At 37.1% G+C, this 26,404-nt stretch overlaps 1 protein-coding gene across 9 annotated transcripts in view; it reads left to right on the top strand.

The window, feature by feature from the left end:
* The window catches only part of RUNDC3B (RUN domain containing 3B), a 170,356-nt gene that overhangs the window by 80,073 nt on the left and 63,879 nt on the right, over positions 1-26,404 (top strand). For all 9 annotated transcript variants that reach the window (XM_086397297.1, XM_086397294.1, XM_086397295.1 and 6 more), the window contains 3 exons: positions 2,841-2,926; positions 17,739-17,828; positions 19,963-20,043. In XM_086397297.1, coding sequence (XP_086253423.1) covers positions 2,841-2,926; positions 17,739-17,828; positions 19,963-20,043 — 257 coding nt within the window. The remainder of the gene's footprint in view (positions 1-2,840; positions 2,927-17,738; positions 17,829-19,962; positions 20,044-26,404) is intronic.

Here is a 26,404-nt window from a genome sequence, read left to right as displayed (position 1 = left end):
CTTAAAGGAGAAGTTTAAGTAGGCTTTTATGTATTTTAAGAAAAAGGCAGAAAATCTGTTATCAAAGCTTTCATCTCAAGAAACTTTTTTAAAAAGTAATAAACCCAAAGTAGAAGGAAAGAAGTAATGAAGAATAAAAATTCAATTAAACTGAAACAATTGTACACTAGAAGAAAATCAACAAAACCAAAAGTTGGTGTTTTTAAAAAGATTACTATAACTGCTAAGTTTCTAGCAAGGCTACTAGAAGGAACAAAAGCTGCTGCTGCTGCTAAGTTGCTTCAGTCGTGTCCCCGACTCTGCGCGACCCCATAGAGGGCAGCCTACCAGGCTCCCCCATCCCTGGGATTCTCCAGGCAAGAACACTGGAGTGGGTTGCCATTTCCTTCAATAGATGAAAGTGAAAAGTGAAAGTGAAGTTGCTCAGTCGTGTCTGACCCTCAGCGACCCCATGGACTGCAGCCCACTGAGCTCCTCCATCCATGGGAGTTTCCAGGCAAGAGTACTGGAGTGGGGTGCCAGTGCCCTCTCCAGAAGGAACAAAAGAGAGGTTATGTATTACCCATATCTGTAATGAAGAAGGATAAACCCCATAGACTCAACAAACATTAAAAATTGTAAGACAAGGTATAAATAACTTCACACCTGTAAATTAAAAAATTTAAATGAAATGAGCAAATTCTTTGAAAAATGCCACTTATAAAAATTAACACAAAAAGAAGAAAACTTCTAAATATTCTGATGTCTACTAAAGAAATTGACTCTCTGGTTTAAACTCTTCCCCTTACAGGCCATTTTTAAATGGATTTATCTTTTTCTTATAGATTTGTAAGAATTCTTTGCATTTTACAGATGAGAGTCTTTTGTCAGTTACATATAATGCAGATACTTCTGTCCACTCTGTGATTTGCCTTTTTCCTCTCTCACACAGTTGCAGTCCACCCCCTGAAGTAGGAGGGATAGTAACTCTGTTAGGTTGGTCAGTTTGGTGGTTAGATGAGTCCCCTGTCTTCTTGTTGTGTCTGTTTTTGTTTCCTCATATAGTAAAGTAGGGACAGTATTGTAACTGACGCAGTTCTCAGGAGGATTAAATATCTTAATGTGTCTAATACAGAGGCAAGCATTTATTAATTACATTCTTAAGGAGTGTTGACTACTTTTATTAATTTTTTTTCCCCAAAACCTTTAGTGGCAAACAGGCTAATATTTGTGTCTCCCAAACAATAGCAACAGCCTACAGCGGTTCACCGTTACCTAACTGATGTGGTCTAAAATCCTATACCTGCTTTTCAGCTTTTCCCTGTTGAGGATTCCAACAAGCTTTAAGTATTCTGTTGTTTTTGTTGAAAGAAAAGAAACCATTAAAAATCAGCACCATTTCTTATGACAGTGTAACAGAATTGCACAAACATCCAAAGAGGGGAAACGAGGTGCAGCCCAGCTTTGTATGGCTTGAAATGAGTAAATCAGGAAGCAAGGCTTTCCCCCACGTTTCTTATCTAACAATAGCACACTTTCTGCAGAGCAACTTTCCCTGCTTCTGCTTTAGAATGTAGCTTTTTGATTCAAGCCACTACTGCTAGTCTCTGTCTTTTAGATGAAATTTTAAGAAACTTGAGACCGAGGGCTGTTGTGTGCCTCTTCCCTTCCTCTGTTCCAATCAGCTACAACTAATTGTAGGTTCCCCTCGGCTTACTCAGCAGAAGCAGTTGACTGAGCACAAGGGCAAGCTCAGGGGTTTGGAGGTTGGTGGAGATTGGCTGGCGTGCTAACCACGCCCATGTTCCAAACAGTCTTGCAGTTTCTAGCCTGCCAGGTTTTACCACTGTCTGGATTAACTTGTTTTCAATCCTTCCTGTCCAACAGTTTGAGGAAATCACTAGAACTGTAGACATTTCTGTAAGTGTAGGCATTTCAATGCTTTTTTTCTATACTGGTAGTTGACCATCATGTATATATTGGTTAGTGTCATCTTTATTCTTAGCTACTATTACAGTGGTTTGATTTTTTATATAGTCAGTCTTCATAGATTTTCTGGAGAGGTGTGAAAGGGTTGAGTGAAGTGAACATAATGGGATTATAAAATTCTCACTAACAAGTATTCTTTCATTCTAAACAAAAAGTTCAGAATAAATGCTTTGGCTTATTAAAAAAAACTTTACTGACTAGTCCCAACTACTGAATGCTGTTAACCCCTTTTCAAAAGTAAGATTATTCATATTTTGTTAGAATTGTGTGTTTCTGTCATTTTATTCTAGGATATGCTTCTGGGATATTTTTTGTTGTGTGTTTGCTTTTTCTGGTTTAAATTTCTGGTAATATCTTTTAGAATGCTCTGGAAGCACCAAATTCAGTGACTCATGATTTGGATAAATGATAAATAATGAAATTTGATTCACTATTTGTTGTGTAAACTTCCCTCTGGAAAGACTAAATAAGTGGTGTGAGGATTATTTTTATTAATGAGAACGGACTTTTTCCTCTTGTTTTATAAGGGGACTCATTTCAATTAGCATGTTGATTTCGGCACTGAAGTAAAGAGATGAGTCTTTTGATTTCCTTATATAATTCACAAGAAGTCTCTAACCCAAGTAACTCAATTTTGATGGTTCTGTCCCTTCAGAAGCTAGAAAGTTAATTGGACATGCTCTACCCTACCCCTTTAGAGAAACAAAGTATATACTATATATAATTAAAATTTACCTCATCTTATGAAATACACAGTTTGAGTGAGTTATTCTTTGCATGTTAAATGCTTATATTTTTGATGACATAGTGAACACAAAATTTTTTAATTTCTAATTTTTTCTTTACGTTTGATTCTTTCTTCTTCCTTTTAGGGTAGAGCCTGGATCAGAGTAGCACTCATGGAAAAACATTTGTCTGAATACATCTCTACAGCTCTGAGAGACTTCAAAACAACCAGGTTTAAAAGTCCTTTTAATTTTCAAATATATATTAAGAGAGTCACCTGAAGACTTAGAAGTAAAAATAGAATAAAGACTTATTTGTTTTTCAAGTCCTCACCTATTTTATTTTCCCTTTTTATAATTCTCAGATAAATCCACTGTCTTCTCAGGGAAATACAGTTTTTCAACTAAACATACTTCCACCTTGGTTTATCTTTTCAGGCCTCACATTATGCCTGGAATATCTTTTTTTTGAAAAGTTTTGATTCTTACTTTTTCAGCACTTGAAGTTTCATTCTGACCACAGACTTTTCCTATTGCTTTCTTCCTCTTTCCACACCACAACATTTATTTCATTCACTTCTTTAATTCTTATATAATTAATGATTGCTCAGTTGTGTTTTTGGGGCAGTCTATACCAATGTTCTCCTTAGGTTGTATAGATTTATGAGATAGTACATTGTGCAAAACAGGACTTTATTAACTTTTTATGACGATTCTTCCTGGAAAAGGGAAAGGCTACTCACTCCAGTATTCTGGCCTGGAGAATTTCATGGACTGTAAAGTCCATGGGGTTGCAAAGAGTCAGACATGACTGAATGACTTTCACTTTATGATGATAGAGAAAAGATTCATATAAGGACAACAGTTATGCCCACTCAGCTCTGCTCTGCTAATCTATATTTAAGGCTTTTGTTAAAGCAATCACTTTTTTCCATTTCAAAAGTATTTGTAAATGAAAATATTAAATAATTTCAGTATCCTACATATGTATTGTTCAGTATAGTAGCCACTAACCACATGCCACTGAGTAAATTAAAATAAAAATTAAACTACGGATTCAGTTCTTCAGTTGCTTTATCACACTTTAGGTGTTCACTGGCCCTGTGTGGTTAATGGCTACCAAATTGGACAGCACGGACGCAAAACAGTGCTTCATGGCACAGGGTTCTATCAGACGTCACTGACTTTGACACTTTTAAATTACCATACATATTTCTACCTTGTTAATCATATTTCTGAAGGAAGAGAGTGACTGTAGGCCAGTTCTGACAGAGAAAATTAGGCATATATATATATACAGAAATCATATATCTAAAATCTTAATTTCCATGTCCTGATGGCATGTTTGACATTTTGGATTTTTAGAAAATCTGGGTCTTTAATGTTACACATTGTTTTAGCTGACTAGCTGGTACAGATGACAGTATCTTTGCTTAGGTGTTGCCTGCATCTGTTGGATCATGGAAAAAGCAAGAGAGTTCCAGAAAAACATCTATTTCTGCTTTATTGACTATGCCAAAGTCTTTGTGTGAATCACAAAAAACTCTGGAAAATTCTGAAAGAGATGGGAATACCAGACCACGTTACCTGCCTCTTGAGAAATCTGTATACAGGTCAAGAGGCAACAGTTAAAACTGGACATGGAACAACAGACTGGTTCCAAATCGGGAAAGGAGTACGTCAAGACTGTATATTGTCACCCTGCTTATTTAACTTATATGCAGAGTACTTCATGAAAAATGCTGGGCTGGAAGAAGCACAAGCTGGAATCAAGATTGCCGGGAGAAATATCAATAACCTCAGGTATGCAGATGACACCACTCTTAAGGAAGAAAGTGAAGAGCAACTAAATAGCTTTTTGATGAAAGTGAAAGAGGAGAGTGAAAAAGTTGGCTTAAAACTCAACATTCAGAAAACTAAGATCATGGGATATGGTTCCATCACTTCATGGGAAATAGATGGGGAAACAGTGGAAACAGTGGCTGACTTTATTTTTCTGGGCTCTAAAATCACTGCAGATGGTGACTGCAGCCATGAAATTAAAAGATGCTTGCTCCTTGGAATAAAAGTTATGACCAGCCTAGACAGCATATTCAAAAGCAGAGACATTGCTTTGCCAACAAACGTCCATCTAGTCAAGATTATGGTTTTTCCAGTAGTCATGTATGGATGTGAGAGTTGGACTATAAAGAAAGCTGAGTGCCATAGAATTGATGGTTTTGAACTGTAGTGTTAGAGAAGACTCTTAGAGACCCTTGGACAGCAAGGAGATGTAGCATGTCAATCCTAAAGGAAATCAGTCCTGAATATTCATTGAAAGGACTGATGTTGAAGCTGAAACTCCAATAGTTTGGTCACCTGATGTGAAGAACTGACTCATTTGAAAAGACCCTGATGCTGGGAAAGATTGAAAGCGGGAGGAGAAGGGGACAACAGAGGATGAGATGGTTGGATGGCATCACCGACTCAAAGGACATGAATTTGAGTAAACTCTGGGAGTTGATGATGGACAGGGAGGCCTGGCATGCTGCAGTCCATGGGGTTGCAAAGAGTCGGACATGACTAAGTGAACTGAAGTGAACTGATGTTCTTAGGTAATAAAATAATAAATGTTTTATTTGGAAGATACGAAGAAAAAATTATCACGACTTTAAATTTGACCAGGTTATAAAGACTTTTAACTCCAAAAAGTATTTGCATAAAGTAAATCTGACATGTGCTTGTTGGATCATTTTCAGGCAATATGGTACTCTTGGGATGTTTCTAAAGATGGACAGTGAGATGATGATAAACTCTTAGACATTTGAAATAAACTTTACACAATGAAACATTTGTTTCTTATATCATCATTAGTAAATACATTTAATTAGGAAAGATACTAAATTTTCAAGATACTGAGGCTTTAAAAAAAAATCAGAACCCCATAGATCAAACCTAGAAATCCTATGAAATCAAAACTAAGTTAATACCATAATTATCTGCTATACAATAACAAAACAGTCTTTTCTAAATAGAAATTAAAGCATTAATAATCTAAGTTGCATTTGCCAAGAAAATGCACTGGTCATAACAAACACCCTCTTCAAACAACACAAGAGAAGACTCTACACATGGACATCACCAGATGGTCAACATCGAAATCAGATTGATTATATTCTTTGCAGCCAAAGATGGAGAAGCTCTATACAGTCAGCAAAAATAAGACCAGGAGCTGACTGTGGCTCAGACCATGAACTCCTTATTGCCAAGTTCAGACTTAAATTGAAGAAAGTAGGGAAAACCACTAGACCATTCAGGTATGACCTAAATCAAATCCCTTATGATTATACAGTGGAAGTGAGAAATAGATTTAAGGGCCTAGATCTGATAGATAGAGTGCCTGATGAACTATGGACTGAGGTACGTGACATTGTACAGGAGAAAGGGATCAGGACCATCCTCATGGAAAAGAAATGCAGAAGAGCAAAATGGCTGTCTGGGGAGGCCTTACAAATAGCTGTGAAAAAGAAGAGAAGCGAAAAGCAAAGGAGAAAAGGAAAGATATAAACATCTGAATGCAGAGTTCCAAAGAATAGCAAGAAGAGATAAGAAAGCCTTCTTCAGCGATCAATGCAAAGAAATAGAGGAAAACAACAGAATGGGAAAGACTAGAGATCTCTTCAAAAAAATCAGAGATACCAAGGGAACATTTCATGCAAAGATGAGCTCGATAGAGGAAAGAAATGGTATGGACCTAACAGAGGCAGAAGATATTAAGAAGTGATGGCAAGAATACACAGAAGAACTGTACAAAAAAGATCTTCATGACCCAGATAATCACGATGGTGTGATCACTGACCTAGAGCCAGACATCCTGGAATGTGAAGTCAAGTGGGCCTTAGAAAGCATCACTATGAACAAAGCTAGTGGAGGTGATGGAATTCCAGTTGAGCTATTCCAAATCCTGAAAGATGATGCTGTGAAAGTGCTGCACTCAATATGCCAGCAAATTTGGAAAACTCAGCAGTGGCCACAGGACTGGAAAAGGTCAGTTTTCATTCCAATCCCAAAGAAAGGCAATGCCAAAGAATGCTCAAACTACTATACAATTGCACTCATCTCACACGCTAGTAAAGTCATGCTCAAAATTCTCCAAGCCAGGCTTCAGCAATATGTGAACTGTGAAATTCCTGATGTTCAAGCTGGTTTTAGAAAAGGCAGAGGAACCAGAGATCAAATTGCCAACATCCACTGGATCATGGAAAAAGCAAGAGAGTTCCAGAAAAACATCTATTTCTGCTTTATTGACTATGCGAAAGCCTTTGACTGTGTGGATCACAATAAACTGTGGAAAATTCTTCAAGAGATGGGAATACCAGACCACCTGATCTGCCTCTTGAGAAATTTGTATGCAGGTCAGGAAGCAACAGTTAGAACTGGACATGGAACAACAGACTGGTTCCAAATAGGAAAAGGAGTATGTCAAGGCTGTATATTGTCACCCTGCTTATTTAACTTATATGCAGAGTACATCATGAGAAATGCTGGACTGGAAGAAACACAAACTGGAATCAAGGTTGCCGGGAGAAATATCAATAACCTGAGATATGCAGATGACACCACCCTTATGGCAGAAAGTGAAGAGGAACTAGAAAGCCTCTTGATGAAAGTGAAAGTGGAGAGTGAAAAAGTTGGCTTAAAGCTCAACATTCAGAAAACGAAGATCATGGCATCCGGTCCCACCACTTCATGGGAAATAGATGGGGAAACAGTGTCAGACTTTATTTTTCTGAGCTCCAAAATCACTACAGATGGTGACTGCAGCCATGAAATTAAAAGACGCTTACTTTTTGGAAGGAAAGTTATGACCAACCTAGATAGCATATTCAAAAGCAGAGACATTACTTTGCCAACAAAGGTTTGACTAGTCAAGGCTATGGTTTTTCCTGTGGTCATGTATGGATGTGAGAGTTGGACTGTTTAGAAGGCTGAGCACCAAAGAATTGATGCTTTTGAACTGTGGTGTTGGAGAAGACTCTTGAGAGTCCCTTGGACTGCAAGGAGATCCAACCAGTCCATTCTAAAGGAGATCAGCCCTGGGATTTCTTTGGAAGGAATGATGCTAAAGCTGAAACTCCAGTACTTTGGCCACCTCATGTGAAGAGTTGACTCATTGGAAAAGACCCTGATGCTTGGAGGGATTGGGGGCAGGAGGAAAAGGGGACGACAGAGGATGAGATGGCTGGATGGCATCACTGACTCGATGGATGTGAGTTTGAGTGAACTCCGGGAATTGGTGATGGACAGGCAGGCCTGGCGTGCTGCGATTCATTGGGTTGCAAAGAGTCAGACACAACTGAGCAACTGATCTAATCTAAATCTAAGTTGTTAGCCTTGTTTCTCAGTTTATACAGTTGGGTGGGGTAGAAATAGTACTTGAATAGACTATTTTTAGAGTGAGTAGTTTAAATTTTTTAAGGAAAATGCTTTTTGCCTTGTGTTCGGCAGAAAAAGGAAGTGATTCAGCTCTAAAAAGTTCATGAAGTAAAAATATCCTTGTAACAATATATAAATATGTGTTATTCACATAGAAACGTGGCTTAGTGTATGTTTATACACACACAGAGAAATATATCATGTTTCTATATACACATCACACAGTATTTAGATGTGACGATAATGGCTCTGCAGTTATAAAAAAATGATGTAAGGAGTTATTTCAAAATTCCTGTCTTTAAGTTAACTTTAAAATGCAGTTGCAAAATGACAGTCTTTTTTAAAACTGTTTACACTAGCTTTTTTTTTTTTTTAAACCAAAATCAAACCAGCGAAAATTCTTAATTATAAATACATTTGATTGTGAACCCCTAGTGAAACATGTGTATTTGGAAGGTTGCTGCTGCTGCTAAGTTCTTCAGTCGTGTCCAACTCTGTGCGACCCCATAGACGGCAGCCCACCAGGCTCCCCCATCCCTGAGATTTTCCAGGCAAGAGTACTGGAGTGGGGTGCCATTGCCTTCTCTGGAATTTGGAAGGTTAGGTTTGTAAAATTACAAGCGTACTTTTGGAAAGAATAATTATACCTTACCTTTTGTCTGAGTGCTCCTTGACATAAGTGCTTGTAGAACAATGAAAAATGGTCTCTAATTCTTTAGGAATTTCAAGAGTGCGTGAATCAAGTGATTTCTTCTTCTTCTACTCTTCACAGATAAAGAGTAATGGGGTCCTTTAAAATGGTGATAACAAGTGTTATCCTCCTTATCATATCCTCCTTATCAACATAAGGAGGAGCTACATGGGTTAAGACAGGCAAGCTTGAAAGTACTAATTAGTGATCATCTAAGGATAAGATTGGGAGGAGGAACTGTGGGGAGCAGAACTACAGTAGGTCTTCTGAAATGCATGACGATGGCTCCAAAGTATTAGAGAAATTCATGTGACCTTTTTGCTACGGTGGAGGATATCTTGGTGAGCAATTGAAAAAACCCTTGAAGAGTTTCACAGTTTAGGAACTGAGGTGTTATTGGGAAATAGCCAGTGATGGGAAGTTGACAGACTCAAGAAGAGAATCAAAGCTAAAACAAAAAAAGAAGAGGTAGGGAAGGCTAGAGATAGAGAAGTAAGGTAGAAACTGAATAATTTGCTCAAAGTTTTCATTTCTCCCCACCCACAGCCTTAAAATAATTAGAAAAGTTAAGCTAAAGAATACACATGTGACATTTAAAACAAGACCGAAAATATTCTGGTAAGAATGTGAAGTAATAACTGTGGAAAATATAGAGATAAAATTACTTTATCAAGTCCTGTTTATTACTTTGCAATTGCACCACAGTGCTTCATTTATAACGAAAGTGATGTTCAAGTGTAACACTAATCTTCTCATTATTATAGTAGGAGTAAGAAAAGGAGTAAAGTATAAAAACTTCAAAAATTACTCAGCTGTCACAAAGTGGGAAAAAGAAAAAAAAAACAGTTGGCCAAACACTTTTTTTAATTATAGAAAGGTAGATAAGATAGTGATAAATTACCAAATCTTTCAAGAACTAAGAAAGACCTTAGGAATTTTAATCTGTTTAAAAGTTTTACATTATTAAGATGAAAAAAATAATTATTAAAAGGTGCTTGTGGACTGCTGCCGCAGCTTTTTGTTTTGTCTATAAAATACTTTGGTTATTAAATACCCACAAGCTCTCTTTTAATAAATTTGTTTCAAAGATGTGTTCATTTTAAATTTGTTTTCAAGAAATAATTCCACGTATTCCTGGAAAGAAGAAAAAGCTTCAGAGTATATTTGGTATTAGTCTATAGTAAATCCCAGGGATGGGGGAGCCTGGTGGGCTGCCGTCTCTGGGGTCGCACAGAGTCGGACACGACTGAAGCGACTTAGCAGCAGCAGCATAGTAAAGACAAGACTACAATAAGAATCTTCCTGGTCATTCATACAGACTTGTGACCTGAGAGTAAAAACAATTCTAAGTGCCATTTTAAAATTTAGAGAGAACTAGATATTTCCATTAACTTACTAGTACAAGGCCTCCTTTCATTAGAAAATTGAACTTGGCGTAAATTAAAGCTGTCATTCCTGTCGCTAAGCACACCTTACCCACGTTCTCTCTGTTCTTTGTTGCAACGGGGGTCTCTCCTGTCAGTCTTTCTTCTAGGCCCTGTCCCGCATTCACCTTTTCCTTTTGTTATCACCACCTCTCTCACTCCTCGTCCTCCATCTCTTGCCGTTTCTGAATCATTCCCACCCCTGCAGAAGCAGGTACTGGTATCCCCTATCTTAAAAGGAAAACCTTTCTCCCTTGCACCTGTATTTCCCTCTCGTATGGCTCATTTCCATGTTCTGCTTCATCACCAAACTTCTCACAAATCTTTATACACATTGTTGTCATCTCCTTTCCTCAGAGTCACTCTTCATTCTTGTCTAGTCTCTGCCTCTACCACTCCACCAAAGATGGTTTTTAAAAGAATACCAATAATGCACAAGCTACCCAAATGTAATGAACATTTCTCTGTCCCCATTGTACTCCACAGTCCAGCTAAAAGAGTTGAAACCTTTTTCTTTCTTGAAAAACCTCTTTGTTTTTTTACTTATATAACACTCCTGGCTTTTCTGTCTCCCTCTGTATTTGCTCTTTCTCAGGCTTCTTTTGCTGTTCACAGCTTCTTCGTGTCAGTATTCTCTGTGCTCAGTCTTCTTTGTCTGCTGTTCTTTCTCTCCTTACAACTGCACCTGTCTCTGGAGATTTTTTTAAAATTTATTTATTTTTAATTGAAGGCTAATTGCTTCACAATATTGTGTGGATTTCTGCAATACGTCAGTATGAATCAGCCGTAGGTACACATAATGTCCCCTCTCTCCTGAACCTCCCTTCCACCTCCCACCCCATCCCACCCCTCTAAGTTGTCACAGACCCCACTTTAAGTTCCCTGAGTCATTCAGCAAATTCCCACTATCTGTTTTACATATGGTAGTGTATATGTTTCCATACTACTCTGTCCATTCATCCCACCCCTGCTTTCCCCCGACCCCACGTCCATAAGTCTGTTCTCTGTGTCTGCATCTCCATTCAGTTCAGTTCAGTTCAGTCGCTCAGTTGTGTCCGACTCTTTGTGACCCCATGCATTGCAGCACACCAGGCCTCCCTGTCCATCACCAACTCCCGGAGTTTACCCAAACTCATGTCCATCGAGTTGGTGATGCCATCCAGCCATCTCATCCTCTGTCGTCCCCTTCTCCTCCTGCCTCCAATCCCTCCAAGCATCAGGGTCTTTTTCAATGAGTCAACTCTTCGCGTGAGGTGGCCAAAGTACTGGAGTTTCAGCTTCAGCATCAGTCCTTCCAATGAACACCCATGACTGATCTCCTTTAGGATGGACTGGTTGGATCTCCTTGCAGTCCAAGGGACTCTCAAGAGTCTTCTCCAACACCACAGTTCAAAACCATCAATTCTTTGGTGCTCAGCTTTCTTCACAGTCCCAACTCTCACATCCATATGTGACCACTGGAAAAACCATAGCCTTGACTAAATGGACCTTTGTTGGCAAAGAATGTCTTCTGCTATGAAGACCTACAAGACCTTTTAGAACTAACACCCAAAAAAGATGTCCTTTTCTTTATAGGGGACTGGAATGCAAAAGTAGTAATGAAGAAACACCTGGTGTAACAGGCAAATTTGGCCTTGGACTACGGAATGAAGCAGGGCGAAGACTAATAGAGTTCTGCCAGGATTACGCAGTGGTCATAGCAAATACCCTCTTCCAACAACAGAAGAGAAGACTCTACACATGGACATCACCAGATGGTCAACACTGAAATCAGATTGATTATATTCTTTGCAGCCAAAGATGGAGAAGCTCTATACAGTCAGCAAAAACAAGACTGGGAGCTGACTGTGGCTCAGATCATGAACTCCTTATTGCCAAATTCAGACTTAAATTGAAGAAAGTAGGGAAAACCACTAGACCATTCAGGTATGACCTAAATCAAATCCCTTACGATTATACAGTAGAAGTGAGAAATAGATTTAAGGGACTGGATCTGATAGAGTGCCTGATGAACTATGGATGGAGGTTTGTGACACTGTACAGGAGACAGGGATCAAGACCATCCCCATGGAAAAGAAATGCAAAAAAGCAAAACGGCCATCTGGGGAGGCCTTACAAATAGCTGTGAAAAGAAGAGAAGCAGAAAGCAAAGGAGAAAAGGAAAGATATAAGCAACTGAATGCAGAGTTCCACAGAATAGCAAGGAGAGATAAGAAAGCCTTCCTCAGTGATCAATGCAAAGAAATAGAGGAAAACAACAGAATGGGAAAGACTAGAGATCTCTTCAAGAAAATCAGAGATACCAAGGGAACATTTCATGCATCTCCATTGCTGCCCTGCAAATAGGTTCATGAGTACCATCCTTCTAGATTCCATGTATGTGGTAATATACGGTATTTGTTTTCTCTTTCTGACTTACTTGACTCTGTTTAATAGGCTGTAGGTTCGTCCACCTCATTAGAACTGACTCAAATGCATTCCTTTTTATGACTGAGTAAAATTCCATTGTATATATGTACCACAGCTTCTTTATCTGTTCATCTGTTGATGGACATCTAGGTTGAGTGCATGTACTAACTTTTATAAATAGTGCTGCAGTGAATATTGGGGTACATGTGTCTTTTCCAGTTCTGGTTTCCTCAGGGTATATACCCAGTAGTGGGATTGTTGGGTCATATGGTAGTTTTATTCCTAGTTTTTTTTTAGGAATCTCCATACTTCTTTCATAGTGGCTGTATCAATTTACATTCCCACCAACAATGCAAGAGGGTTTTTCCCTCTTCTCCACCTCCTCTCCAGCATTTGTAGATTTTTTTTTTTTTTTATGGTGGCCATTCTGACCAGTGTTATGTGATATCTCATTGTATCTCTGGAGTTTTAAATACCACCTGAGTGGTCATGACACCACATTTAAATCTCTTAACTAGTTCAGATTTCTTGATTCTTCTCCCCTCTAACCCTGTTCACCCTATTCTTGAAAGTCGTTTCATTGCCTTACCTAAATGGCTGGTGAAGTAACAATCTAAATTCATATTGATTCCTTTTTCTCCTTCATTCATTACAGCCATTCCATTAGCAAGTCTTTGATCCTGTTTACAGAATCTATTTCGAATCCACCCGTTTACCTTTACCATTTCGGCTGCAGCAGTAATGCGCACCTCTCTCATCTCTTGCCTACCTCCTCCCCTGTTAGCCTCCCAACTGATTCCTGTTTGCCCCCTGCCAGTAGCCACCCAGCATCCAGACACTCTGCTTAAAAAGTATTGTAAAAGGGATCCTGTCAATTCCTACTTTAAACACTGAAATGCTTTCTCATTACTTTAGCCAGCAGGCTCTGCAAACACATTTCCTGGAGTCAGATCCTGGTTTCACCACTTTGTAGCTGTGGAATCATGAGTAAATTTCTTACTCCCTCTGTGGCATAATAATTGTTGGTAAAGTTAAGCAAGATAATTCATGTAAAGCTCTTATAACTATGCCTGGCACTCAGGACATGTTCACAATTATTATTAATTGTTATATGACCTCCAAAGCCCTGTTTTCAGACTTCTTTGGGCCTAAGGTCCCAGAATAAACACTTACTCGAGAATATCTTTCCCAATGCCCTTCTTCAAAGTTGGATTCATCTTTACTTTTTCTCCACCTCAGCAACCTAGTTCCTTATTTTATACTGCTTGCCATCTCTGATTGTCTCCTTCTGTTTATTGCCTGTCCTCTCCCCTAGACTGTAAGTTTCATAAAGAGGGGTCTTATTTACCTTCTTTATCATTTTATCTCTCATACATAATACAGTTCTTGCTACATGATGTATTTGTTGATAAAACAGAGAATCTCACATTCTTAGCAAGACTGTTTGGAGATTGATTTTTTTTTTTTTGGCTAGCTTTTCTTTCTGATTCACCTTGTCTTTGAATAGAATAGAACATTTCTTTGTAATGCTGTAATTTGTTTTGTATGTCATGAGGGAGAATTTTATCTCCCACCACTTCAAGCTTCTTAAATAAAGACTAAACTGGGGAAGAGAACAAGATATTGATAATGGAATTTCTTTGGCTTATAAAATAAGCTTTCTCATATTTGAGTATTGCACTTTTAGTGTGTAGAATAACTTACGGCTCTCAAAATAAATTTTGAAGCATGATATTGTTCAGTATCAACATCATCTATTCTGGTGGTTCACTTCCCATCCAAAGGATATTTGTTACTGAAGTACCTGAAAGGTTTTAAAATAGTCCTTCAGAATAAACACTAAAGATGGCATTGTAGACGTATTTGAGTTGGAATTAAATTATATGTGTTGAGAAAAAGATGATTATTCGAGTGTTATTTTAAGTACCTTTCTAGTGTCTAGTATTTTTCTAGTCAACATACAAATAATTGGAAAGAGTACACCTGATGGAAAGTGGGGACTTTTCTTCCAGATCACAGTAATATCAAATAGTTGCTGACGATTTTCCTTTGTTTCTAAAATACAAAACTTGAAAGATACCATCGAACATATAACTCTTTAAACAGAAGTTTTAAATTTATTTTTCATCTTGCTACTTTCAATATTTATAATCCATTTTTGCAAGCCAATACGCTGTTTTGGTTTAGATCCTTCTCATAAAAATATTTTCCTTAGGACAAAAATATTTTCAACAAAAGGGAATTTTTTTAGTGTGTACCTTACTTTTATTAGTCATCTTAGCCTTTACTCTTGGCTCATTGGTTACATAATCTTGGTTATATAAACAAACATATTAGTGTTCCAATTTTTCTGTGAGGTAAAATGAAGAGCTTGAAAGTCTGCAGTCTTTAGAAGTCTTTGAAAATATTGATAACAAGAATCAAATTTTCAGTCAGAATTATTGATATATTGGCTTGATTAAGGGAATAAAACAATTTTTTGTAATAGCTTCTGCCTCTTTAATACACACGAATGACTTGTATCTTTGATTAAATGATAGTATATAAAATGCCAAGTGACATAAAATAGTGTATTATAAATGAAACCTAAATGTTGATAGATTTCTTTAAGTGCATTTATTTTATTTTCTTAATCAGATTTAATAATGAAAAGTTCAACATGCAGTGGACAATTCTCTTAACTAGCCTTTCCTCTTCTGCTTGTCCTCCCCTCCCGTCTGCTACAGTAAAGGCGTATTAAATCAGGTCTATGCAATATTATATTTCAGATATGGTTTTACGTGGAATTAATTGATTTCACATTTAGTGTATTACATGACAGGGACAGTGAAAGTCGCTCAGTCGTGTCCGATTCTTTGCAACCCCGTGGACTGTAGTCCATGGAATTCTCCAGGTCAGAATACTGGAGTGGGTAGCCTTTCCCTTCTCCAGCAGATCGTCCTGCCCCGGGAATCGAATCGGGGCTTCCTGCCCTGCAGGTGGATTCTTTACCAACTGAGCTATCAGGGAAGCCCCTAGGTTAGCTTAAAAAATCAATATTAAAACAAAGGCCAGAAAAACTCAGTAAAACAAAATGATATATAAAACATAGTGTATATAAATTACCTTTAAGCTTGATTACAAATGGTTCTAAAACCATTTAGTCTTTGTTTTAGGTATTTTTCATTAGTTCCTAGTATAATATTAACATTGGAAAGCAAGCAAAAATAGTTTTGATGTGACTCTTGGAATGTACTTTTAAACATGATAAGCTCAAGGTGGCAAATAAAAATAGACCTATTCTTATATAGGGAAGTACTGGGAATTATGGGTGATTGCTGATGTCAAACACCAGAATAAATGCATGTGTCCCATAGGAAGTGGTGGTCTAGAACCATTGGAATCATAGTTGTTCAAGGAGCTGATCAAATATTCTGTAAACAGCCAATTTAGCCATTGAGGCAGTGACAAAATCTCAGATGTTTAGTTTTGTCTAAATATCTTTACCATTTTGTGGAACACCTCAGTTGAATATGTAGGAATTTCTTCCATTTATTTTACTGATCTTTGTTAGGCTGAAACTTTAAGTTTTTCTCCTTTTATGTAAATGGTAACTTCATTTACATTTTCAAGAGATACAAATTTACATATTTCCAAGAAAGAGCATTTAATCCAAGCTAGTCTTCCCATCATGTTTGTTTATAGCCTTACATCTGTCAGAGGGAAAATAGTGGTATTTTCCTTTGTACTTTTTATTCATGTAAAATTTCTTACAGACCATAACAGAGGTTAAATTCTCTTTAAATATTTTTATTTTACAGGAAGTATCATGGTTCAGTAGAAAAGATGTAGAACTTAAGTAAAAATTGGTTTTCTTCCTTGATAAGTTTATCAACATCATCTTGGGCAAACTGTTTAAACCTGTCTCTCTTCTTGATAATGAAATTGAAACGAATGATAATTGCTTCTGCATTTATTTCATCAGCTTTGCAAGTGTCAAATAATATGATTATAAAAGTATTTGGTAAACTGTGGACTATTCAAAATTGATGATAGTAATATAAGAATATAGACTTTACATGCAGACTTTATAAGCTCTGCTGCTGCTGCTAAGTCGCTTCAGTCGTGTCCGACTCTGTGCCACCCCATAGACGGCAGCCACCAGGTTCCTCCATCCATGGGATTTTCCAGGCAAGAGTACTGGAGTGGGTTGCCATTGCCTTCTCAAGAATATGGAAAAGAGCAAGACAAATTTCATTTACTAAGATGCTTTCCTTTTAGTTAGTGGGGTTATAGAGTGGTGTTCCTTGCCATTGTATAGCATAAAGAGTTATAACAATTTTATTGTCCCTGTTACTGAACATAAGCAAGTTTTTGATACTATTTGAAAATGAATTCAATAATCTTTAGATTCTTTTGTGGAAAAATACCTTAAGCCCATATTAAATGATATTTTTTCAAAATATTTATTTTAAATATTTTAAAATAGACTTTAATATTATAAAAATTAACATTAACCAAAACAGAAGGCTTTACAAGAATTAACAAAGATAGATTCATATTTACATTTTGTCAGAGATACAGTGAACACTTTCTTTTTCGTATGCGGCCACCTAGGTAGCCCATCTGCCCTATTAGTATTGTAGTGTTAAAGGTTAGCATAAATTACTATTAATCACATCTTCCTAGTTCTTAGTTTGGTTAATAACCGTTGGAATTACAGAAAAACGATGTATGTTTGTGTTTGTTCTGTATATTAATAGAAAATAATCTACATAGTTTCGAAAGGAGACCAGTTTAAACGACTGTTTACCACCTTTCGGTTTACGTATATATTGCTTCATTCAGGCTTGGAAAAATGCTAGACACTGTAGGCCTACTAAACGAGTCACTTTGAAGATTCTTTTTAAGAGAGATGTAAACACTTAGAATGGTTTTTTTCCTTGTTACAATGGCAGCTTTTTTATTCTGCTAAGTATATGCAAGATTTAAGTGATCCAGGTATGTTCTTGTTTTGACAAATTAAATAAATTTTAGTTCTTTCTACTCTAGCTTGGGCTTTAACTGATTCCTGTAGCTGAAGCTTCAGTCTGTTTTTAATACATATTCACCCATTTCATTTTTTAGGAGGTTTTATGAAGATGGAGCAATTGTCTTGGGTGAGGAAGCAAATATGCTTGCTGGCATGCTCCTTGGACTCAATGCTATTGATTTCAGGTACTTCATCTAACTGTATGTATTCTGATTTAAAATTATTCTACCTCATAATAATTTCTGCTTATGATTCTTTTCTTTCAGTTTTCTAAGTAAAGCATGCAGTTGGATATTGATTTGATTTGTGTTGTTCCCTTTATAATGAGATCAGTTTTATAAATAGGTTTGCTCTAAAAAAAGAGGCTGTCTTAAACTTAAGGAATTAATTGACGAAACTTATTTGCTTTCTGGCTTGGGAAAAAGAAAGCTTGGACCACATCCCCCCCGACCAGAAAAATCATATATTCTGGTAGCACTGAAGGAAGGTTTTAGATCGTATCTCTTAGTATTTTTCCACTACTGTTTTAAAATGAAAAAGAAATATACTAATATTGATTCATAGCCAGAAGGATTTTCATTTTCTCATGTGGTGAGATAAAGAGGCACTTGACAGGCTGTCTTAGATACCTTATGTTTCTTATTTTGTTTCTGGAGTATTAAAAATTTTGTTAATATTTGCTTTTATTATCAACAAGGTGAGCTGATTCCAAACTAAGATTGCAAGTACTAAAAATGGACATTCTAAGTTCTCCGTAGGTTGTTGGGATCATCCTTCTGCATTTCACTTATTGATCTAAGATTTTACATTGTACTAAAAGTAAAAGGTTTGTCTATAATAAGAATTCAAACCTGAGAATTAAGGATTATATTTTCATTGAAATAGATCACTTAAAAATCCACTGTTAACAAATAAGCATAAAACTTAAAAATCTGCTTTTAGATCTTGAACTAAAAAATAATGCTCTCGAAAAAGAGACTGTCTTAAACTTAAGAAATTAACTGAGGAAGGGTTCAGTTCAGTTCAGTTCAGTCGCTCAGTCGTGTCCGACTCTTTGCGACCCCATGAATCGCAGCACGCCAGGACTCCCTGTCCATCACCAGCTCCCGGAGTTCACTCAAACTCAGGTCCATCGAGTCGGTGATGCCATCCAGCCATCTCATCCTCTGTTATCCCCTTTTCCTCCTGCCCCCAGTCCCTCCCAGCATCAGAGTCTTTTCCAATGAGTCAACTCTGCATGAGGTGGCCAAAATATCATAGTTTCAGTTTCAGCATTAGTACCTCCAATGAATATTCAGGACTGATTTCCTTTAGGATGGACTGGTTGGATCTCCTTGCAGTCCAGGGGACTCTCAAGAGTCTTCTCCAAGTTTTGAACTTCACCACAGTTCAAAAGCATCAATTCTTCCTTAAGTTCTTCAGTTTCACTCAAGTTACTTTTTTCTAGTAAATCACTTCTTTTTCAAAATACTTTTCTCTTTATAACTTTCCTCTATTTGAAATTTGATAAAGCGGGATTAGGTTAATTAACTTAATTGTTTGGGATGAACGTGGTGACTACAGCATGAAGGCTGTCTTCATGATTTCTCTAAGGGTGTTAACTTTTTACTGTATGCTGCTGGCTCTGTCTAAATCCTTTAAAATTATTTTTTGGTTGAAAACAAAACTGGGATAATAATATAAACTCTTGGTTTGTTGTAGCCCATTGATATTGTGTAGAAAGCAAATATCTTACTGACACATTAGTAATGTTTTTGTAAATGAAAGCCCATATGAAATATGGCCACTTTGATTCTCTCCTTATTCAAGTCTGGAAAAATACATCCCTCACCCTTGATATTAATATATTAGAGTAAGTATTTTAGCAGGAAAACTTCCCAGAGGAACCAAAAGGTAGTAGTTCATATATGAAGATTTTTCTAATCAGTCAGACCTTTTTAGGAAATATTCAGTGTCACCTGAGAATTTGTATGTAAATGAGAACAACAGCTCTTCATATGAAAATACTCCAGTGACGTCTTTGAAGTCTAATTAAGACCAAGATAAAATGAACTATGTAAATAGTATTTGTACAGATTTCTCAGTGAACTTTACTTTTGCATGATGTATGTATGTAATAGTGTTATTAATTTTTGTAAGCCTTTGATATTGAAGGTAGAATTGTCTTTATTGAGGTGATTATAACAAGTCACATTTAAATTACAAATAAAAAATTCATCTTTTTATCATTGATGAAACAAATGTTTCTAACAAGAGATTGTTTATAACACTGTGATTTAAATTTTTATGTATTAATATATTTATTATCTGTTGTCTTAGCTTCTGCCTAAAGGGAGAAAGATTGGATGGCAACCTTCCTGCTGTAATAGACTATATACCATATTTGAGGTTTACCCAAAGGTATTTGATATTTTGAAATCTTAATTTATAGTTGAATGTCTTATGTAATATATTCATCTGATTAAAATTACCTTTTATAGAACATTTATTTCCATACCAGAAATCATTCAAAAATATAAACTCCAGTTGCATTTTTAGTACATATATATATATAGTTTTTATATAATTATAACCGTGGCATAAATATAGTTTTTAAAAACAGCATCTGTTTTTACTTCTGTAGTTAATATAATAGCCTTAATAGCTCTATACTAATCCATTGAGATTTCAAAACTATAATTCATTATTTAGATTGGTTTTCATGTTATCTCCATTAAAATGAAAATAATAATGAGCATTTTCGTGCAAATAATTTTATTTTGTTTCTTTTGTGAATTTATAGAGTTATTTAGGTAAATACAATGAAAAATTTTGTGACTCTTAAAGTCTGTTCTTAGAGTTGTATCAATTTATCCTACTACCAACATTGTGTGAGAGTTAGAGGTTTCCCATAATCTCATCAGTATTAAAAATTAATCAGATGAAATCTAAAACTTTTCTTAAGATCTGCTTGCATAATTTATTTCCTGAATAATTATATACTTCTGAAATGTTATGATCAGGCAAAACTGTAAAGGAGAGAGAGTGAGTAATATATGTCTGTAAGTAATAGATGTATGTGTATACATACACAGAAGATGCATTTATTGAGTGCTAAGGCAGGAAAGGCAGAGGAACCAGAGATCAAATTGCCAGCATCCGCTGGATATTTGAAAAAGCAAGAGAGTTCCAGAAAAATATCTATTTCTGCTTTATTGACTATGCCAAAGCCTTTGACTGTGTGGATCACAATAAACTGTGGAAAATTCTTCAAGAGATGGGAATACCAGACTACCTGACCTGCCTCTTGAGAAATCTGTATCCAGGTCAGGAAGCAACAGTTAGAACTGGACATGGAACAACAGACTGGTTCCAAATAGGAAAAGGAGTACGTCAAGGCTGTATATTGTCACCCTGCTTATTTAATTTATATGCAGAGTACATCATGAGAAATGCTGGGCTGGATGAAGCATTAAGCTGGAATCAAGATTGCCGGGAGAAATATCAATAAGCTCAGATATGCAGATGACACTACCCTTATGGCAGAAAGTGAAGAAGAACTAAAGAGCCTCTTAATGAAGGTGAAAGAGGAGAGTGAAAAAGTTGGCTTAAAACTCAACATTGAGAAAACTAAGATCATGGCATCTGGTCCCATCACTTCATGGCAAATAGATGGAGAAACATTGGAAACAGTGGCAGACTTTATTTTTGGGGGCTCCAAAATCACTGCAGATGGTGACTGCAGCCATGAAATTAAAAGACTCTTACTCCTTGGAAGAAAAGTTACCACCAACCTAGACAGCATATTAAAAAACAGAGTCGTTACTTTGCCAACAAAGGTCCATCTAGTCAAGGCAGTGTTTTTCCAGTGGTCATGTATGGATGTGAGAGTTGGACTATAAAGAAAGCTGAGCGCCGAAGAATTCATGCTTTTGAACTGCAGTGTTGGAGAAGACTCTTGAGAGTCCCTTGGACTGCAAAGAGATCCAACCAGTCCGTCCTAAAGGAGACCAGTCCTGAATATTCATTGCAAGGACTGATGTTGAAGCTGAAACTCCAATACCTTGGCCACCTGATGCGAAGAGCTGACTCATTGGAAAAGACCCTGATGCTGGGAAAGATTGAAGGTGAGAGGAGAAGGGGATGACAGAGGATGAGATGGTTGGATGGAATCACTGACTCAGTGGACACGAGTTTGAGTAATTGCCGGGAGTTGGTGATGGACAGTGAGGCCTGGTGTACTGCAGTCCATGGGGTGGCAAAGAGTCAGACATGACTGAGCGATTGAAATTAACTGAACTGAACTGAAGGCAGGAAAAAAACTTTCCTAGGTTTCTTCCTAGATGTCAAGAGTATAGGAACTTTGTAAACTTCTGTAAAGGAATACAATCCCTGTACCCAAAATAATCACCATCTAGTAAGAGAAGTCACTATGATTTCAGAGCTAGGAGTGTGAACATTTTTTAGATGGTGAAGGAGAAGGAGGAATAGAGTATTATGGTACAGAGATTTCTAACTTAAGTTAGGATCCCTTGGGAAATGGATAATTCTGTTACATTAGATCTAGAAAAGAAACACACCAAGATGTTTGGAACAGGCATGAAATTAACACTGTTTGGAGATTTATTGGATTATAGGACACTTTGTGGAGATAACTAACAGTTCAAAACAATACTAGTAAATATGAGTAATACTACTTATTGCATATTTATCAGGCATTGTGTTAAGTGCTTTACTTCTGTTAACTCATTAATCTCCTAAAAAATCAGTGAGGTCAGCACCACTGTCCTTATTTTTAAGTGAAAAACTGAAACAGAGAGAGGTTAAGTAGCTTGTCCATAGACACAGCAGATTTGTGCAGAGTGGGCCACAGATCTGAAATTAGAGAGCAAAATGACGGAGACAGGAGTTTGGTCATCAGCATGCGGATAGAAAGGCAGTTTTTAGTGATTTAGGAAATTTAAATTAAAATATGAAGATAATCATAAATGCAAATTTTCCTCTCTTCTTAAATAAGAGAATGTAGTGATTATTACAGTGCTTTTAAAAAGATGCAGTCATGGAACCTTCTCACCTGGTACCCTGAACTTAATGATCTGTATTCTGTGTCTCCAGCTGCTTAGTCACCATTTGTCCAGTTTTTTTGCAATTTCCTCTTTCTATGAAGTAATCCAAATATATATTTATTCCTTTGTAGTCAATATATAACAGAGGATTCCTGCCATCTTGTTATATAAAGGATACAAGAACAAGAAGAGAAATATCAATTCAACCTAGTCATAACCCAGCTAGATTACTGACCATGAAGGTTTTCTTTTTAGAAAGATTTAAACTATCCTAATAGTCATAAAGAACCAAGATTTTAAAAATTGAATGACATCCACCCAAATACACCTATATTAGACACATTTTTTAAAATTCTATTTGATGCCTAATTATAAGAGCCTCAGTTCAGTTCAGTCGCTCAGTCATGGCCGATTCTTTGTGACCCCATGGACTGCAACCAGCCAGGCTTCCCTGTCCATCATGAACTCCCAGTGTTTACTCAAACTCATGTCCATTGAGTCGGTGATGCCATCCAACCATCTTACCCTCTGTTGTCCCCTTCTCCTCCCGCCTTCAATCTTTCCTAGCATCAAGGTCTTTTCCAATGAGTCAGTTCTTCACATCAGGTGGCCAAAGGATTGGAGTTTCAGCTTCAACATCAGTCCTTCCAATGAATATTCAGGACTGATTTCCTTTAAGATGGACTGATTGGATCTCCTTGCAGTCCAAGGGACTCTCAAGAGTCTTCTCCAACACCACAGTTCAAAAGCATCTATTCTTCGGCGCTCAGCTTTCTTTATAGTCCAACTCTCACATCCATACACGACTACTGGAAAAACCATAGCTTTGACTAGACGGGCCTTTGTTGGCAAAATGTCTCTGCTTTTTAATATGCTGTCTAGGTTGGTGATAACTTTTCTTCCAAGGAGTAAGTGTCTTTTTATTCCATGGCTGCAGTCACCATCTGCTGTGATTTTGGAGCCCCCAAAAATAAAGTCTGCCACTGTTTCTCCATCTATTTGACATGAAATGATGGGACCAGATGCCATGTTCTTAGTTTTCTGAATGTTGAGCTTTAAGCCAACGTTGTCACTCTCCTCTTTCACTTTCATCAAGAGGCTCTTTAGTTTTTCTTTGCTTTCTGCCATAAGGGTAGTGTCATCTGCATATCTGAGCTTATTGATATTTCTCCCAGCAATCTTGATTCCAGCTTAATGCTTCATCCAGCCCAGAATTTCTCAGGATGTACTCTGCATATAAGTTAAATAAGCAGGGTGACAATATACAGCCTTGACGTACTCCTTTCTCAGTGTGGAACCAGTCTGTTGTTGCATGTCCAGTTCTAACTGTTGGTTCTTGACCTGCATGCAGATTTCTTAGGAGGCAAGTCAGGTGGTCTGGTATTCCCATCCCTTTAAGAACTTTCCAGAGTTTGTTGTGATCCACATAGTCAAAGGCTTTGGCATAGTCAGTAAAGCAGAAGTAGATATTTTCTGGAACCCTTCTGCTTTTTTGATGATCCAGTGGATGTTGGCAATTTGATCTCTGGTTCCTCTGCCTTTTCTAAAACCAGCTTGAACATCTGCAAGTTCACGGTTCACGTATTGCTGAAGCCTGGCTTGGAGAATTTTGAGCATGACTTTACTAGCGTGTGAGATGAGTGCAATTGTATAGTAGTTTGAGCATTCTTTGGCATTGCCTTTCTTTGGGATTGGAATGAAAACTGACCTTTTCCAGTCCTGTGGCCACTGCTGAGTTTTCCAAATTTGCTGGCATATTGAGTGCAGCACTTTCACAGCATCATCTTTTAGGATTTCAAATAGCTCAACTGGAATTCTGTCACTTCTACTAGCTTTGTTCGTAGTGATGCTTCCTAAGGCCCACTTGACTTCACATTCCAGGATGACTGGCTCTAGGTGAGTGATCACACCATTGTGATTATCTGGGTCATGAAGATCTTTTTTGTACATTTCTTCTGTGTATTCTTGCCATCTCTTCTTAATATCTCCTGCTTCTGTTAGATCCATACCATTTCTGTCCTTTATTTTACCCATCTTTGCATGAAATGTTCCCTTGATATCTCTAATTTTCTTGACGAGATCTCTAGTCTTTCCCATTCTATTGTTTTCCTCTGTTTCTTTGCAGTGTTCACTTAGGAAGGCTTTCTTATCTCTGCTTGCTATTCTTTGGAACTCTGCCTTCAAATGGGTATATCTTTCCTTTTCTCCTTTGCCTTTCACGTCTCTTCTCTTCTCAGCTATTAGTAAGGCCTCCTCAGACAGCCATTTTGCCTTTATGCTTTTCTTTTTCTTGGGGGTGGTCTTAATCACTGCCTCCTGGACAGTGTCACAAACCTCTGTCCTTAGTTCTTCAGGCATTCTATCAAATCTAATCCCTTGAATCTATTTCTCACTTCCACTGTATAATCATAAGGGATTTGATTTAGGTCATACCTGAATGATCTAGTGGTTTGCCCTACTTTCTTCAATTTAAGTCTGAATTTGGCAATAAGGAGTTCATGATCTGAGCCAGAGTCAGCACCTGGTCTTGTTTTTGCTGACTGTATAGAACTTCTTCATCTTTGGCTGCAAAGAATATTATCAGTCTGATTTCGGTATTGACCATTTGGTGATGTCCCTGTGTGGAGTCTTCTCTTGTATTGTTGGAAGAGGGTGTTTGCTATGATCAATGTGTTCTGTTGGCAAAACTCTATTAGTCTTTGCCCTGCTTCATTCTGTACTCCAAGGCCAAATTTGCCTGTTATTCCACAGATCTCTTGACTTCCTACTTTTGCATTCCAATCCCCTGTAATGAAAAGGACATCTTTTTTGGGTTTAGTTCTGGAAGGTCTTGTACGTCTTCATAGAACTGTTCAATTTCAGCTTCTTCAGCTTTACTGGTTGGGGCATAGACTTGGATTACTGTGATATTGAATGGTTTGCCTTGGAAACAAACAGAGATCATTCTGTTGTTTTTGAGATTGAATCCAAGTACTGCATTTCGGACTCTCTTGTTGTCTATGATAGCTACTCTATTTCTTCTAAGTGATTCTTGCCCACACTAGTAGATATAATGGTCATCTGAGTTAAATACACCCATTCTAGTCCATTTTAGTTCATTGATTCCTAAAATGTCAATGTTCATTCTTACCGTCTCCAGTTTGACCACTTCCAATTTGCCTTGATTCATGGACCTAATATTCCAGGGTCTGGTATAAGAGTCTATTCCTCCCCATATTACTCTTTTTAACTTATTTGAAAAGTAGGTATTTATTGTAGAAAAATTAGAAAATACAGAAAGGTAGAAAGTAGAAGAAAGCTTAAGTAACTCATAATCTTATGTTTACAGAGCAGCCACTAGCATTGTTAACATTTTGATGGATCACTTTCAGCCTTTTCTGTGCATAGAAATATTTTTTCTTTGATTAAAATGGAATCATGATATACATGTATCTGTTTCCCTTAATACTATATAATGAACACTTTTGCATGTTCTTAGCGATCATTCTGTAGCATCGTTTCCTAACATGAATAGAATTTCATTCTTTATATAGTATGTTAACTCAGTTATTGTTCAACTTTTCAAGTGCGTTCAGTTCCCTGTCATATACAGTATTGCAGTTAGTGGCCTTGCACTGCATCTTTTTATGCAGAACCATCATTATTTCTTTAGGTTAAAACCTTGAAGTAGAATTTCTTGGGTAAATAGTATATATGTTATTAAAACTTTTGAAGCT

The sequence above is a fragment of the Bos grunniens genome, chromosome 4 (assembly GCF_055505025.1).
Source record: "Bos grunniens cultivar Pamir isolate PY7600 chromosome 4, Bosgru_T2T1.0, whole genome shotgun sequence".
NCBI classification, from domain to species: Eukaryota; Metazoa; Chordata; class Mammalia; order Artiodactyla; family Bovidae; genus Bos; species Bos grunniens.
The sequence above is the reverse complement of the archived record's forward strand: the minus strand, read 5'-3'. Positions and strand labels throughout refer to the sequence as shown.